Raw genomic sequence first — 16,682 nt, forward strand, 5'->3', positions numbered from 1 at the left:
CCGCCCATCCAGCACATTATCATGACGAGCCGGGCTTTGGTACCGGGTTAGAAATGACGGCTCTACCCTCGGGTCCCCCTTCTTTAAGAGGGGAACCACCACCCCAGTCTGCCAATCCAGTGGCACTGCCCCAGATGTCTATTCGATGTTGCAAAGGCGTATCAACCAAGACAGCCCCACAACATCCAGAGCCTTAAGGAAATCAGGGCTGATCTCATTCACCAACGGAGCCCTGTCGCTGCGGCGCTTTATAACTACCTCGGTGACCTCAGCCACGTTTATGGGCGGACCACCCTCTAAGTCCCCCGACTCAGCTTCCTCCAAGGAAGATGTGCCGGTGGGATTGAGAAGGTCTGAGAAGTTTTCCTTCCACCTCCTGACGGCATCACTGGTTGGAGTCAACAGCACCCCACCTGCACCGAACACAGTGTTAGTAAAGAGCTGGCATGGTTTGCCAGAAAAGCCAATTGCAATTGCCCCCGACAGCATAGCTCCTAGGATCATTCAGGTACACAAACTCCTCCACCAAGATAAAGGTGGCGATTCAAGGAAATACTATTTATGTCATGAGTAGTCAAAATGGATCATCGTCTTAGTTCAGAGCATATATATGTACAAGAGCCACTTTTATGACATACTGGTAAATGTACATCAGGACAATTAGCAACTTGTCATGAGAATTAAAAACATTTTACATGGAAACAAATTAGTGTTCTTCATTCTAGTTCTTACTTGATTACTGTTCAGTTACAGTACAGAAAACACTCATTTCCAAAACTACAAACATTCATTATTCACATCCCTCATTGTGATGGGGGACATGGACATACCACTTATTTTATCTAGTCTTTTTTTGTTTGTTTTTCTTTTCTTTCTGCCATACACAAATAATGTGGATGAACTAACAGCCCGCAGAACCACCATTAAATTTCCTATCATTTTTAAATGTGAACCTTTTGAGTAACTAGCCTGTAATAAGTGAATGTGAGTTTTGTTTTCATTTTATTTCCAGTTAATCCAAGTAATCATGTGAAATACTGCTTCACAGTGTGTCAGCTGCAGAAACGACCTCACGACCAAGAAAACCATGCAACTGCACCAAATCACAGTGTCTCAAGCTGTAAGTTTAACCGACAGTGTTTGATTAAAGTTAATCATACTGATAAATGTGTAGCTTTAGACATTGTTTTGTAGGTAATGAGCAGTCACAAAGCCAAGTGTTCAGTGTACCGATGTTCAGATTATCTGGTGTGAACCTCCAAGATTAGTCTAGTTGATCTTTACTCCTTTGTTTTTGGAAAGTTTTAAGAATTGCTCTGTCCTTCAGATACTGTGACTGCTTTGCTAATGGGGAGTTCTGCAACAATTGTAACTGCAATAACTGCTTCAATAACCTGGAACATGAAACTGAACGTCTCAAAGCCATCAAGGTGGGTTGGAGGTTCAGTTTGTGGGTTCTCTGATCACACTTTGACAGGTGATTAAAGGTGAAAATGTGTTTCAGCAGACGTGTCTAGACAGAAATCCAGAAGCGTTCAAACCTAAAATTGGTAAAGGCAAAGAAGGAGAGTCGGACCGCCGGCACAGCAAAGGCTGCAACTGCAAACGTTCAGGCTGCCTGAAGAATTACTGCGAGTGTTATGAGGTGGGTTCACCATCAGTCTGGCTTCTGCCAGGTGCCACTTTTACAAGAGACCTCATCTTTTCAGCTTGTTTTTCTCTTTTGTTTATTTATTTTTGTCATCTGTTCTTTGTTTTTTTTACCCTCGAAGGCTAAGATTATGTGCTCGTCCATTTGTAAGTGCGCCGGCTGCAAAAACTTTGAGGAGAGCCCCGAGAGGAAAACACTGATGCATTTGGCTGATGCAGCAGAAGTGAGGGTGCAGCAGCAGACCGCAGCCAAGACCAAACTGTCCTCACAGATATCAGACCTACTGATGCGGACCACACCGGTTATGTCCAGTGGAGGCGGGAGGTAGCGCAAACATTTCAACACAAAATACAAGCTTAATGAAAATAATAAAAGTGGTTTAAAATCGTGCATGTAATACAACCAGAGCCACAAGCTTTAAGACAGACAGGACTTGGTTTTCTCATGCAATGAGATCTCACCAGACTGAAACACCACATGATTCCCCATCAAGTTGAAAACCATCTTGCAAACCCTGTAAAAACTCTAGATTTTGTATGAAGTATTCACGTTAAATTTTTTGTATGGCAGCAATTTGGACAGACATGTCAGTCGCGTCCCTCAAGATGTGTTGTGAAGCAGGTTTTCCACATCTCCTGCAGCCTCTATAGCTATGTATTTATTTTTTTTCTATGCATGAAAAAGGTTCCATTTGAAAATTGTGTTTCCAAGTCAAAATTCAAGATGGCAGCCATCATGTATATAGTAAACCGGCCATCTTTAGCCATCATCTAACAACTCTTGAATTAAAACAAGATGATGAGTTACAACATTTAATTTCCCTTTGAGATTAATCAAGTATTTTTCAATTCAATTCAATTTGAGGAAATTGTGCTTTCCAGTTTTTATATTGATTAAAATTTAGTTTCTTCAAATGGTTGAGGTGGCCAAAAATGAATTTATGGGTGTCTATCTAGGCCACCATTGGCCACCCCCTGGCTCCACCATTGCGCCTGGTGCTGGATAAAATTGCTCCCTTCACTCTGCACTGCCTCAGACAAGAGAAAAAAAAAACCTCTGTTCTTCTCCACAGTGTCACTCCTACCCACTTGAATATCTTGCACCAAAAATATTCAGGTTTCTTGCGTTCTCTGTTCAATTGCAGTTCAGGAAAGATCCCTCAGAGATGGGGGACATCAACGTACTGCTTGAAGCCTTTACCTTTGCCTTACCTTTAACATGCAGCTCAATTATTTTGTTTCTGCGCTCCTAAGAGCTATGTCCTCATCTTTCTGTGGTCCATGTTCAGTGTGGCATGATACCAAACAGCCCTGTGACCACTTTCCCCCTATATCTTGATATAGGCAGGAAATAGTGTTCATTGCCTATAATACAGTTTTGTGAGCTGTGCACACAAAATAGATTATTTTCAAAAACTGTTTGTTCAAAATGTAACTACACAACTTTCTGGTTACTTGGTGGCAAATGGTCAGAATTCAGTCAAACTGCAGCAGAAATTTAGTCCCCTCACCCATTTGTTTTTACAATTCGGATTTTCCAGCTAGTCTTCATCAGTTGCATCTTAGTGAGATGCTATCTGCCTCCATAATTATATTTACTCTGCACAGTGGTCCAGCAAGGGGAGATAAAAATACTCTGCTCCTGATGGAATAAGAATGAATCTAAGATCTTGTTCCTTTTTTTCCTCTGCAGGCTGCCATACACATTTGTTACAAAGGAGGTGCTTGAAGCAACGTGCGAGTGTTTGCTTGAACAGGCCAAAAAATCTGAACAGACTCGTCAACCCCAGGCCGAAGCAGAGAGGATGATCCTGGAAGAGTTCGGACACTGTCTTATGAGTATAATCAGCTCTGCAGGGAAAGTCAAAACAGACTGTGCTTCCATCAACTGCTAGTAGTCTCCAAACACAACCCCTTCAGCTCAGCTGCAGGGGACCTGAAAGACATGGGTTTACTTTGCACTCAGCCTCTCGGGTCAGAATAACTTTCAGAACATCTCACACTTCAGGGAGGAAGTGGTCAGCTGGAAAAAGAAATGTTTGGATGTTCATATGAAAACAAAGCAAAAATGAAATGAACCGAGTACACTGCCCTGAAGAACCTGCCTTCAAAGGTGCCGCAGCAGTCGACCAAATTTCTGCTCTGCACACAAAAAACTGAAGTGTTTGTGTTGAACAGAAAGGTCAGCATTTCCTTTAAAGCGATAGTTACGCGGTTTTTAAAGAGATGTTCTGTTAATATTTATCATTAGTAAATAACTGACAGAACATCACTTGAGATTTGACCAGACTATCCTGTTGAGTTCTTGTCAGATCCTTTCCTCGGACTTTTCCTCTGTTTAATTTTATTTTTTTCTATTCTGTTATGAAGTTAAAGAAGAAAAAAAAAAACGGCTGTAATTTTATCGTCATCAAATTATTTGTGCTTAAAGTAGATGTGTATTTTTTTTATATTTATTTTGACAAATATTTGTAATCAATGTGAGCTCTCTGATATTGTAAGGCTTCTAGCTCTACACTTGTTAATTATTAACCAAGGCTAGACTATGTTATTTTAATGAAAGTGGATTGTTATTTGGTTTTATACTAAAAGTATATGTAACATAAATGCACACACAGAGCACTCCACAGAACCATTGAACATGGCCGCATTGATGGAATTGGACATTTCTCTTGGTGCTGTTTTATGCTCTATTTTCTTAATTGTACATTAAAAACAGCATGATCTGGAAGAAGAACTCGCCTGTTTTACTTGTTCAGAGATGTTCTTGATGATGGCATAAACATGCAGGTTAGGTTTGTCTTCAGGCCCAGGCCTCCCTTGCAAGAGATCTGTCATCTCAGTGGGATTTGCCTGGTTAATTAAAGGTAAAATTAAAAATTTCAAAGGTAGAAACTAATGTTTGATACACTGAGCACATAACCACAAGTAAAAAGCACCGCCTGCTCTGTTTAAACTGAGATGAAGTTCAGGTGTACTGTATATCAAACCTCGAGATCCTGAACAAATGTTTGCCTTTTATTTGGCTCGTGATTCCTACTTCACTAAACTCAGCTGCATTTTTTCATTTCCACTTTGATGATAAACCTCTCCACCACTTTAACTTGATGTTTCAGTTTTTACTGTTGTCATTTTGTGATGTTAAACAGTTATCTGTCATATCTAAATGAAACTTTAAGAATCTTTCCATCCTGGAATGTCTCAATTGGGACATTGTCTCTATATACAGCCAGGTGCTGGTCATAAAATTAGAATATTGTGAAAAGATTCAATATTGAAGAAGCTCCACTCTCTAATCAGCTAATTAACTCAAAACACTTGCAAAGGCCTTTAAATGGTCTCTCTGTCTAGTTCTGTAGGCTACACAATCATGGGAACACAACGGCTCAGTGATTAGCACTGTTGCCTCGCAGCAAAAAGGTCCTGGGTTCAATCCCGGTTGGACCTGGGGTCTTTCTGTGTGGAGTTTGCATGTTCTTCTTGTGTTTGCATGGGTTTTCTCCAGGTACTCCAGTTTCCTCCCACAGACCAAAAACATGCATGTTAGGCTGCCTTCAGCCCCAGGCCTCCCTTGCAAAAGAGATCTGTGATCTCAATGGGATTTGCCTGGTTAAATGAAGGTTAATAATAATAATAACAAATAATGGGGAAGACTGCCGACTTGACAGTTGTGCAAAAGACGACCATTGACACCTTGCATAAGGAGAGCAAGACACTAAAGGCCATTGCTTAAGAGGCTGGCTGTTCACAGAGCTCTGTGTCCAAGCACATTAATAGAGAGGCAAAAGGAAGGAAAAGATGTGGTAGAAAAAAGTGTACAAGCAATAGGGATAACCGCACCCTGGAGAGAACTGTGAAACAAAACCCATTCCAAAATGTGGGGAAGATTCACAAAGAGTGGAATTGCAGCTGGAGTCAGTGCTTCAAGAACCACCATGCTTAGACATGCAAGACGAGGGTTTCAGCTGACGCATTCTTTGTGTCAAGCCACTTGAACAAGAGACAGCGTTAGAAGCATCTCACCTGGGCTAAAGACAAAAAGGACTGGACTGCTGCTGAGTGGTCCAAAGTTATGTTCTTTGATGAAAGTAATTTTTGCATTTCCTTTGGAAATCAAGGTCCCAGAGTCTGGAGGAAGAGAAGAGAGGCACAGAATCCATGTTGCTTGAGGTCCAGTGTCAAGTTTCCACAATCAGTGATGGTTTGGGGTGCCATGTCATCTGCTGGTGTTGGATCACTGTGCTTTCTGAGGTCCAAGGTCAACACAGCGGTCTACCAGGAAGTTTCAGAGCACTTCATGCTTCCAGCTGCTGACCAACTTTATGGAGATGCAGATTTCATTTTCCAACAGGACTTGTCACCTGAACACAGTGCCAAAGCTACCAGTACCTGGTTTAAGGACCATGGCAGCCCTGTTCTTAATTGGCCTGCAAACTTGCCTGACCTTAACCCCATAGAAAATTTATGGGGTATTCTGAAGAGGAAGATGCAATACACCAGACCCAACAATTCAAAAGAGCTGAAGGCCACTATCAGAGCAACCTGGGCTCTCAGAACACCTGAGCAGTGACACAGACTGATCGACTCCATGCCACACTGCATCGCTGCAGTAATCCAGGCAAAAGGAACCCCAACTAAGTACTGAGTGCTGTACATGCTCATGCTTTTCATGTTCATACTTTTCAGTTGGCCAACATTTCTAAAAATCTTTTTTTAATTGGTCTTAAGTAATATTCTAATTTTCTGAGATATTTAATTTGGGGGTTTTCATTAGTTGTCAGTTATAATCATCAACATTAAAAGAAATAAACATTTAAAATATATCAGTCTGTGTGTAATGAATGAATATAATATACAAGTTTCACTTTTTGAATGGAATTACTGAAGAAAAAAAATATCATGATATTCTAATTTTATGACCAACATCCGTAAGTCTTTGTTTGGACCGACCAGATCATTGTACTTCTTTCCAGAAGGTGGCAGCAGTGTGACAGTCAACAGATGTTTCATAGTTTCAGGTTGAGTCTCTCAAAAGAGTTCACACATATATATTTCTTAAATTTTAACATGTACTGCTTAACAAATATAAATGGAGACATATTTTTGGCATAGTTTATATGATACTTTGTTTATAAGTAAGTATCTACAAAGCAAGTTCCACACACATTTAATACCAGCGCAGTAATGAACAACGTGGTAATATTTGTTTAAATCACGACCTAGTATAGCGATTATCATTTTGCTCTTTGACAGAAAAACATATGGCCCACTGGTGTCATCAAGAGGTCAAAGGGAGGAACACATGTTGGTTTCTTAGCACTTTTCGATAGGATACCAGAGGACGGGGTTACTTTTTTCGGCACAACACCTGCGAGCAGCACGTAGTTTCTTCCCCGGAAGTTGACGTTCTTCTTCGTGGGAGGAGGCTGTTGCTTAGTGCCACGTTGATGGAGACAGTGAGGACGTGGAAATCTGTTCTGAGTCCACAGCCGGGACCCGGTAACCCGCCTCTCTACTCCTAAATCCTCGAGCAGAACCGAAAGGGATCTCCCGCGGCCGGCCGGACGTTGTGTGTATTCGTGTGCCCCCGCTGTATGTTTGCGTTCACGTGAGGACCGACGAAGAAGAAAAGGTAAACGGGATTAGATGTTTGTGTTTAAATCTCATCTGATCTGGTCCTGTCCCGGACAACATCCTGCATCTTCTTCAGTTCATGTTCTTGTCGTAGCTCATCTTTCAACTGCGACACCTGTCTACGTCAGGTTGTTTTGATCAGGCGGATCGATGATCACCCGCCGCCCTTCATGTTAAACAGATCATCTGTTGTTGCTGCAGGCTCACCTCATGTGTTGTGTCTCAAAGTCATCCCCATCAGGCTTTAACTCACTCTCTGTAAAACTAGTTAAAACCTATTTGTTTAGTTTTGTATATGCTGATCAGCTGAGGTGGCCATATTAATTATTATTATTATTATTATACCTTTATTTTATATGAAAAGAAAAACCGTAGATATTAAAAACCTAGTTTTTGCTGGGAGCCCTGGCCAAGATGGGTAGCAGCAAGTACCATTAAGTTACATAATTCAACATTAAATTACAAAAGGAGATAAACATATGAAATGTATTGCATTACTACAAACTAAAAGTAACATGTACATGTAATGGAATTAAGCACATATCTCTTTAGTATCGAGTTAAAAGCACTCAGAGATATCAAGTCTGTTAATTTTCAGTCATTTTGCAACATATTCTATGCAAAAGGTGCAGAATAAACAAAACCCATTATAGTACAGGAACATGGAAGTGAAAGCAAAAAAAGTCACATGAAAAGAAAGAGTAAGGAACAGCACTTTTCTGTACTTACATGTGTACGAAGGCAGTAGTCCAAGTATTGCCTTATATATAAAAACAAGCCAATGACTTTGTTCTCGTAGTCAGAGCAGGCCTACATGAGATTATAACTCAGTGATGTGTCTGTAGTTGGTGATGAAACTGAGAGCAACATGATTGGTATCAATAATCAAAATGTTAAAAGTGAGGCATCAATCAAGACACCAAGGTAACTTGTGAGCCACTTCTACGTATTTTATTTCCCTCCGAGGTGGTCACTGAGTGGGTTGTTTGCAATTTATTTCTGGATTTAGAAAACAGTATGTTTAGTCTTGTATGCATTAAGAGCAAGCTTCATTTGCAGTAATGAGTTCTGTCGTGTCACAACTTTCTGCCAAGAATCAACTGCCTGAGCAAGAGTTGATGCACAACAGTCAATATCTGTGTCATCAGCATAAAAATATAAATTAACATCTGACACATTCAGATCCAGACAATTTATACAGATCCTGAATAAGAGGGGACCAAGTACTGAACCCTGTGACACTCCCTTGTGGATAGTAACAAATTCAGAACACAGACCATCACATTTAATGCACCAAATTTGTTCTTGAGGTAACCAGCCATCTTTTGTTATACATGTACAGTACATCCAGTAATTATTTTCTGAAATTTTACGTTTAGGTCCTTTCTGTGGTTCAGGAGATATTTTGCTAACAGTAAACAGATTTAGATAAAAATGTCTCACAGTATGAGCTTTTAGAGCATGTGTCTTATCTACAACCACATACCTTATTAACATCTGTAACGTTTTTAAGGTTATTTGGCTGGGGTGGCCATCTTGAATTAGGGTTCAAATGTTCATAAATGGTAGATTTAAATTTAATGATTGCTTTCTTAAAGTTTCTTTACACTCTGGTCTATTGGTTTCATTTAGCTAGCATCACTGACACACAGACAGAGGCGGGGGCACCAACAATAATCACTTGAAGAAAGAATATTCAGAACTTGTTCTCTTTCTAAAATAACTGTCTGGTTTGGTCCATAACATCTAAGACCCGAAACACACCAGTTCATAAGCTCGTTTACAGGTAACATGTTACAAACTCATTGATTCGTGACAATGAATAAGGATGTAAATATTTCTAGTGAAAGTTTTACATTTCAGTAATTCCTTTCTGTCCAAGCTCTCTTATGACGCTTGGCTCGTTTCCTTTAATCTTTCTTTCCGTCTTTTTGCGAAAGACAGCTCTGCTTCTTTGGCCTCTCAGTCACAACATCTTCCCATCTGAGGAGTGCATCACCAAGTTTCAGAATGTCCTTCATGGTATCTTTGTATCTAAGGAAAGGGTGGCCAGTCCTTTCAGAACAATCTACGAGTTTTCCAGAGAGCAGCTTCTTGACTGTATGGTCAACAGGCGGGTGTGCAACATGTCCCACCCAGTGCAGTCTATTAATGTGGTCTTAGTGTTCTCGGACCGGGCACGATCCAGAACGTCATCTTTATAATGGTCGTCCCATCTGAACTTGAGAATAGATCTAATGTGGCGTTGTTGGTAGTAAAATGCTGAAGTGTGGCTTGCATGCAGCATCACTGCTATAACACACAGATTATACACTTTAGGTTTAGTTTCTGGTGTTAATTAAACTCTTTTTCTAGAGGCATCTTGAATATGTAACACATTAAATTTGCTCGACATGGTGTAAAACAGTGTGCCTTAGAGAGAAACCTCTGCCCAGGAGACTCAAAGACAAAGTCCAACATTAAAGACGACATGACGTTACATTTACATGCAGGTGGGATCATTCCGTTGGCTTTAGCTATTTTAGCAGCAGCATTCCTTCTGTAACGTAGAACCTGATAAGGTTTCTTACAAGGACAGCTTTTACTATGAAGTGAGACGTTAATCTGTGATTATTCTGTTATCAGGGATTGTTCTGATGACTGAGATTATTCCTAAAGAGTTTAAAAAGCATCCTGAATGTAGAATGTGTGCACTGTGTAATATTTACTGTGTTTATGTATTTCTTTATTTTAGAATGAAACTTAAAGAGATCAGCCGCTCAGCCATCCAGAGCTGGAGTCCTGCACAGCACCACCCAGTCTACCTGGCCACAGGTACAGACCTGCAGCACCAACATGCTGCTGCTACTCTTTGTTCCAACGCAGCTTTAGGTGGCGTTCGTGAAGCAAGGAACCTGAACTGAAATGAACTCTGGGGGTGTCGGCTGAGTCACGTTTCATGTCCAGTGGAAGAAATGAGACTAACAAGCTCGTTTAGATACTGCAGTGTGAGGAATCATTGTCCTAAACTCCAGAATCATTCTCCTGAGTTCAGGACAATGATTGCCAGGTTGAGTGTCTTTACAAAGAGGAAAACATTCTTCTAAACATGGTCAGATTCAAGGGCTGAAAAAGAGTTAAAGATCAAAATGAATATAGAGTTTTGGTTAAAGGCGACATTGAAAGATCCAAGAAAGTCTAAGAAACTAAACAAACTGAGATAAATTCTTTCAACCTATCATACATGTTAGTCTCATTGAGCCACGACAACTCATTTTCAAGAGAGACCTGTTTAGGGTGCAGATGGTGGTTAAGGGCCTTGCTCAAGGGCCCAGAGTGGGGCGAATGAGAGTGGGGGCAGGTGTGGGTGCTTCACCTACCCCACCCACACTTTTTGATGTTTGTACCGGGACTTGAACCGGCGATCTGATCACAGGCCCACCTTCTCTAACCTCTGCGCCACCACTCCCCTAAAGGTACATAGAGAGGTCAAGGTCGAGAGCTTCAAATCTTTTTACAAGATATTCCAGGAAACAGGAGCGGAGTAGGAGAAGGCGAAGGTCCTTTTGCCAAGTTCAGTCCTCACTGAGGGAACACTGCAGGTAATAATGTCCTGAGAGCGCACGCTGTAGCTGCACTCACACAGAGACATGTAGGAGGAGATGTATGAAGGCAGCAAACCAAGAAGTGATTTAAAGATGAAAATGTACCAGTGAGAGTCTGTGAAGTTAATGGTGAAATGCTTAAAGCTGAATAACGTCACAGGAAAAAAATATATATATTTTGGTACAAATTAAAACAAGTAAAACACAAGCTAAAAGCAGCAGAATGGTACATAAATGAGCAAAACCATAGATAAAACACAAAAGGAACGGAGTGCTAGCTAAAAGCTAAAATAAGCAAAAAAAAAAGCTAATATTAACACAACAATAGCACTAACGTCCTCTGTCGCCACGGCAGATTTGCATCATTTTGAACATGGTTCTGTCATCTGTAAAAATGGATGGGGGTGTTTTGTTGTGTTTGTCTTGTTAAAGCCATCTAATGTGACTGCTGGTGGAATTGAACCCCCAACTCTCCAATTGGAGGTTGACTGCTCTAAACACTCAGCTACAACTGCCCCTAGATTTACTTATTATTAAACATATGTGTTCGCACATGACCAGCTCACTGCAGCCGGGAGACATACCAGAACTGATACAGCCCCTCCTCCTGCACTGCGCCCGACCTCCCGGTACTTTTTTATCCAACTTTGTATTAAATATTTATGTGTTCGGTGCGTCGTCATCATCGAACCTTTGTGACCTGAGCACACAACCGAACTTCAAAGGGAGAGACGTGCACCGCTGTGGGAGTGCACAGTCTGTTGAGTTTCCCTCACGATTAGAGGCTGCTTCTGCTGCTTTAGTTCATCTAAAAAAAATTAAGGCTAAAAGATGAATATTTATGTGCCCCAGATTTTAACAGAGATGCGTGTCTCTGTTTGAACTTTAAGTATTTACCCAAAAATCACAGTTTTCTCTGTGAGAGTCAGTTTCAGGTGTTTGCAGTTTATCGTGATAAATGTAATTTAATAAATGATCAAATATGTTAAAATTAATTGTATTAAATAACTACATTAGCTGAAATATTATGAATATAATCCTTTTGAACTAATCATTTTAGGGGAGAATCTGCCAGTCTGTAAATGGTAAATGGACTGTACTTATATAGAGTCTTTCTATCTTAAGATACTCAAAGCTCTTTACACTACAATCTGTGCCTCATTTACCCATTCATACAGCACTCTACTAGATCTCTACAAAGCTAATTGAACAAATCATTCTAAAGAAACTAATCAGAGCTTTATCACATTCATTCACCGATGGGACACACATCAGAGGCAGTGAGGGGTTCAGTGTCTTGCCCATGGACACTTCAACATGTGACTGCTGGTGGATTCGAACCCCCAACTCTCGCATTGGAGGACGACTGCTCTAACCACTCAGCCACAACCGCCCCCCCAAAATATGTAAAAATATAAAATAAAATAAAGTTTACACTTTTCAAAGGACTTTCTGTTATATTTTTCCAAAATAGATCTGACAAGACTAAAAGTAAACGACAAAAAAGTTGTTCAAAACCGTCTTTTCCTTCAGAATGTTGTTGGTCTTGATGAAAGTCTCCTTACAACTTCAACGCTTCATTAGAGAAAACTATACTTTGTACTTTTACTGAAGTCATGTACACAGTGTACTGTGTTTTTTACTGGGGGTGGGGTTTGGGTATCCCGGCCAGAGGCCTTTCTTGGTGGAGTTTGCATGTTCTCTCTGTGCATGTGTGGGTTTTCTTCGGGTACTCCAGTTTCCTCCCACAGACCAAAAACATGCATGTTAGACTGATTGGTAACTCTAAATTGTCCCTAGGTGTGAGTGAGAGAGTGAATGGTTGTTTGTCTCCATGTGTCCCTGTGATGGACTGGAGAGTGGAGACCTGTCCATAGTGTACCCCGCCCCTCGCACAGTGATTGCTGGACATGGGCACCAGTGACCCCCCCACAACTCGAAAAGGAAGAAGCGGGTAAAGATGATGGATGGATGGATGGATGGATGGATGCATGGATGGATGGATGGATGCATGGATGGATGGATGGATGGGGTTTGACCTCTAGGTGAAGGAAAACAAATTCAGTCAAAATATTTGTTTCTGCTTTAATCTATGCAATTGCTGAAATAAGCAAAACAAAGATGCTGCTTATATCAGCAAAACAGTAGCTAAGAGCTTAAAGAAGCTAAACAGAAGCTGAAAGTAGCAAAAAGGTAGCTAAAAGCTAATAGTAGCTTAAGAGTATCTAATGCCACTTTACCATTGGTAGGTGCAGCTCCACTTGGCTCTCCTCTTCCCGGTTCTTCTCAGGTGGAGGTGATTTGCCACTGCAGTGGAGGTTGACCTGTTTCCCTGCTCTGTGGGCCGGGTCGTCAACTGGTCTTTTTGTGTTCAAGCCACTCCTCCTGTAATGGTCCTTAATCGCTCTATAATCAGACTTGAATTTCTTTAGCTTATCCCGGCACTACTTATAAGTCCAGGTGTAGCTGCTTCACCATCATCTCTGATATCTCTCAGTAAATGCACTCATTTCTTGTGGTGCCGTCCGTCAACACAACGAGGAAGTGGAGGTTCAGATGTAGTTTTGTTGAGTGGGTTATCCGGTGCTGTAGCACCTTTGACCAATCAATGGCTGCTGTCTGCTAACATCAAAATCATCCCATCAGAGCTGCCCGCTTGGAACCTCAAACAAGGTGGTCCCATAAACTGGACTGACTGAGGGTGGGTACCGGCACTGCACAGACCCTTAACTGGTGCTGTGTTGTGCAGAGCTGGAGAGATAAGACTGGCAAATCGCCATAAAAGTAAGAAAATGGGAGCTAAAAGCTAATAGTAGCAGAACAGTAGCTAAAATTAAAAAATGGCATAAGAAGAGAAAAATGGAGCACCTTTCCTGAAGCTGATTTAAAAGAGAACAATGCTTGTGAAGAAACTCAAAAGATCTGAACAGACAAGTTTCAAGTTTAATATTTTGAAAAGTGTAAAAGCTACAAAATAAAACTAAAAGCACAGTTTTGCTAATGGAGCCAAAGGTTCTGAAAGACCAAACGACTAAAGTTAAAATGGCTCAAAGTCAAATGTTCAGTGTGAATGGTGACTGAACCGCTCCGGTCCTTTAATCTGCAGGAACATCAGCCCAACAGCTGGATGCCTCCTTCAGCACCAGCGCCTCTCTGGAGTTCTTCGAGCTGGACCTGTCTGAGCCGTCTTTGGACATGAAGTTGTGCGGCAGCTTCTCCTCTGCTCACCGGTAGAAACTGAAAGCGTCTTCTGTTTCATGCTGCTGTTACCTTCACACACACGTTAGACCTTTTTGTTCTCCTTTCTCCTCACAGGTATCACAAACTGGTGTGGGGTCCTTCCAGTTTAGACACCCAGGGACACCCGTCCAGTGTCCTGATCACTGGAGGGGAGAACGGTAACGTCATTCTGTATGACCCTGCAAGGATCATGGCCGGAGAGAGTGATGATGTCATTGTTGCTGAGAGTGACAGACACACAGGTCCGGTCAGGGCTCTAGACGTCAACCCATTCCAGGTCCGACCCGCTCAGTACTGATTAATAAAAGTGGTTTAAAGAATTTGCACTAAACGGTTTGTGTTGTTCTTCTGTTTCTCAGACGAACCTGTTTGCATCAGGAGGAAGCGAGTCAGAAATTTATATTTGGGATATGAATAACTTTGCCTCTCCGATGACACCGGGACCCAAAACACAGGTGCTTTTTTAATCCTTTTACGTTTCTATGATTCTTAACTGACTTACTTCAAAAGTGACTCTGTGAAACACTGCCAGGATTTAGACTTGCAATCATCTTTGTGTTTGTAACTCGAGAAAAAGCCTTGCTGTGAAAATGCAGCGTGAAGCTAAGCGCTGAATGACTGTTAAAGCAAAACTATAAGAACAATATCTGTAATGAGAGAAACGTCATTTCATGTGAATGTTTATAGTGGAAGGATTTCTGCTGAAAGCTGCTGAAATGGTTTCATTGCCAAACTGTTAATTTGAGTTGAATTTGAACAGCCAACATTTGCTGAAAGCATGAAAATAAAAGCAGAAAGCAGCAGAAAAACAATAGAAATCTGTAGAAAAACTGAATAGAACAGAAATTAGCAGAAAATGCTGAAATACGCAGAGAGAGGCTGAACCAGCCACTCGGGAGCACAAGCCAGTGCATCTCTTGTGCTAGTCCCAAGCCCGGGTAAATTGTGAGAGTTGTGTCAGGAAGGGCATTCGACATAAAACACTTTTTCCAAAACTAACATCCAATTTCATTGAAGCGACACCACACCGGATCGATCAAGGCCTGAATTAACAATGACTGCCACCGCTGCTTTTGACAGACAGGGTGGCGGCGGAAATTGTGCTACTGTTAGTTGAAGACCAAAAGAAGGGAAACGTGTCAGGAGACGGAGAAGAGGAAAGTCAAGAACATTGGACTGAGAGTAGCAACTTTGAACATAGGGACATAACGGGCAAAGGTAGAGAGCTGACTGACATGATGCAGAGAAGGAAGGTAGATGTTTTGTGTCCAGTAGACCATGTGGAAGTGCAGCAAGGCTCACAGCATTGTAGCAGGGTTTAAACTGTTTTACCATGGTGTGGATAGAAAGAGAAATGGAGTAAGGGGGTCTTGAAGGAGGAGTTAGCAAAGAATGTAGTAGAGGTGAAAAGCGTGTCAGATAGGGTGATGTGTCTGAAGGTAGAAGTAGAAGGTCTGATGCTAAATGTTGTCAGTAGTTATGATCCATAGATTGGATGTGATGTAGAGGAGAAAGATAAATTTTGGAAGGATCTACAGTGGTGCTTGAAAGTTTGTGAACCCTTTAGAATTTTCTATATTTCCAGCCTTCTCACTAACTTTTTGAGTAGGAGGCTAACAGCTCAGAGTAGGAAGCTGGAGTCATATCCTAACATCAACACATAAAAGCAGAGAAGAAACCCAAACAGGACTCCAGTCAGCCAACAGGTGAAAAGGAGGAACCCAGACCCAGACCAGTGGTCATTCCATATGTTGAGGGAGTATCAGAGAAACTGAGACGTTTATTTTCTAAACATAACGTCCCAGTGGCTTTTAAACCCCAAAATACATTATGGCAAAGACTGGTTCATCCCAAAGATCCAGTTCCCCGGCACAAACAGAGTAATGTTGTATATGCTGTTCAGTGTCAGGAGGGCTGTGATCAGTCTTACATCGGGGAAACAAAACAGCCACTGGCCAAAAGGATGGCCCAGCACAGAAGATCAACATCATCAGGCCAGGACTCTACGGTCTACACTCATCTCCAGGCCAGCGGTCACTCTTTCAGGGATGAAGATGTTCACATCCTGGATAGAGAGGAACGATGGTTTGAGAGAGGAGTAAAGGAGGCCATCTTTGTGAAAAGAAATCGTCCATCATTAAACAGGGGTGGAGGCCTACGTGTTCAACTGTCCCCCTCTTACAAAGCTGTGATTGCTAGTATCACTCAGCCCTCTGTGAATAGTAAACAGCCATCAGTGTGCTAATGATCCATTGTTAGGCTGATGGTCCTTCTTGAGCATGTGATCAGCTGGTTTTGGTTGTCAGCAGCAAAACTGGTTGATCCACTCTGAGAAGGTGCTATTTAAGAGACTGAGCTGAATACAGCACCTCAGACTGAGGAAGTCTCTCAGACGAGAGACGAAACGTTTCTACATTTTTTGTTGTTTTGCTTTGTTTTGGGTTTTTTTGAATGTCCAGAGGACCAGATTTAACTTTTTTAGATTTTTCTACCTGGATTATTGAGCATGTATCAGGATATCAACACATACTGTAGATGTTCTGTGCTGCAAAAATGTTAGTGAACGCCGACTGG

General features: G+C 41.5%; 2 protein-coding genes across 2 annotated transcripts in view; both read left to right on the forward strand.

Moving 5' to 3' along the window:
• Positions 1-3,545, forward strand: part of lin54 (lin-54 DREAM MuvB core complex component) — a 43,048-nt gene extending 39,503 nt beyond the window's left edge. Inside the window, exons 9-13 of the mRNA XM_037692685.1 lie at positions 1,049-1,120; positions 1,328-1,430; positions 1,508-1,645; positions 1,773-1,975; positions 3,344-3,545. Coding sequence (XP_037548613.1) covers positions 1,049-1,120; positions 1,328-1,430; positions 1,508-1,645; positions 1,773-1,975; positions 3,344-3,545 — 718 coding nt within the window. The remainder of the gene's footprint in view (positions 1-1,048; positions 1,121-1,327; positions 1,431-1,507; positions 1,646-1,772; positions 1,976-3,343) is intronic.
• A 3,516-nt stretch (positions 3,546-7,061) lies between these two features.
• The window catches only part of sec31a (SEC31 homolog A, COPII coat complex component), a 53,474-nt gene continuing 43,853 nt past the window's right edge, over positions 7,062-16,682 (forward strand). Inside the window, exons 1-5 of the mRNA XM_037692554.1 lie at positions 7,062-7,282; positions 10,019-10,098; positions 13,975-14,098; positions 14,184-14,385; positions 14,468-14,563. Of these exons, the coding sequence (XP_037548482.1) occupies positions 10,020-10,098; positions 13,975-14,098; positions 14,184-14,385; positions 14,468-14,563 (501 nt within the window). The 5' untranslated portion in view covers positions 7,062-7,282; position 10,019. The remainder of the gene's footprint in view (positions 7,283-10,018; positions 10,099-13,974; positions 14,099-14,183; positions 14,386-14,467; positions 14,564-16,682) is intronic.

The sequence above is a fragment of the Nematolebias whitei genome, chromosome 18, assembly GCF_014905685.2.
Source record: "Nematolebias whitei isolate Nwh7 chromosome 18, NemWhi1, whole genome shotgun sequence".
Taxonomy (NCBI): Eukaryota; Metazoa; Chordata; class Actinopteri; order Cyprinodontiformes; family Rivulidae; genus Nematolebias; species Nematolebias whitei.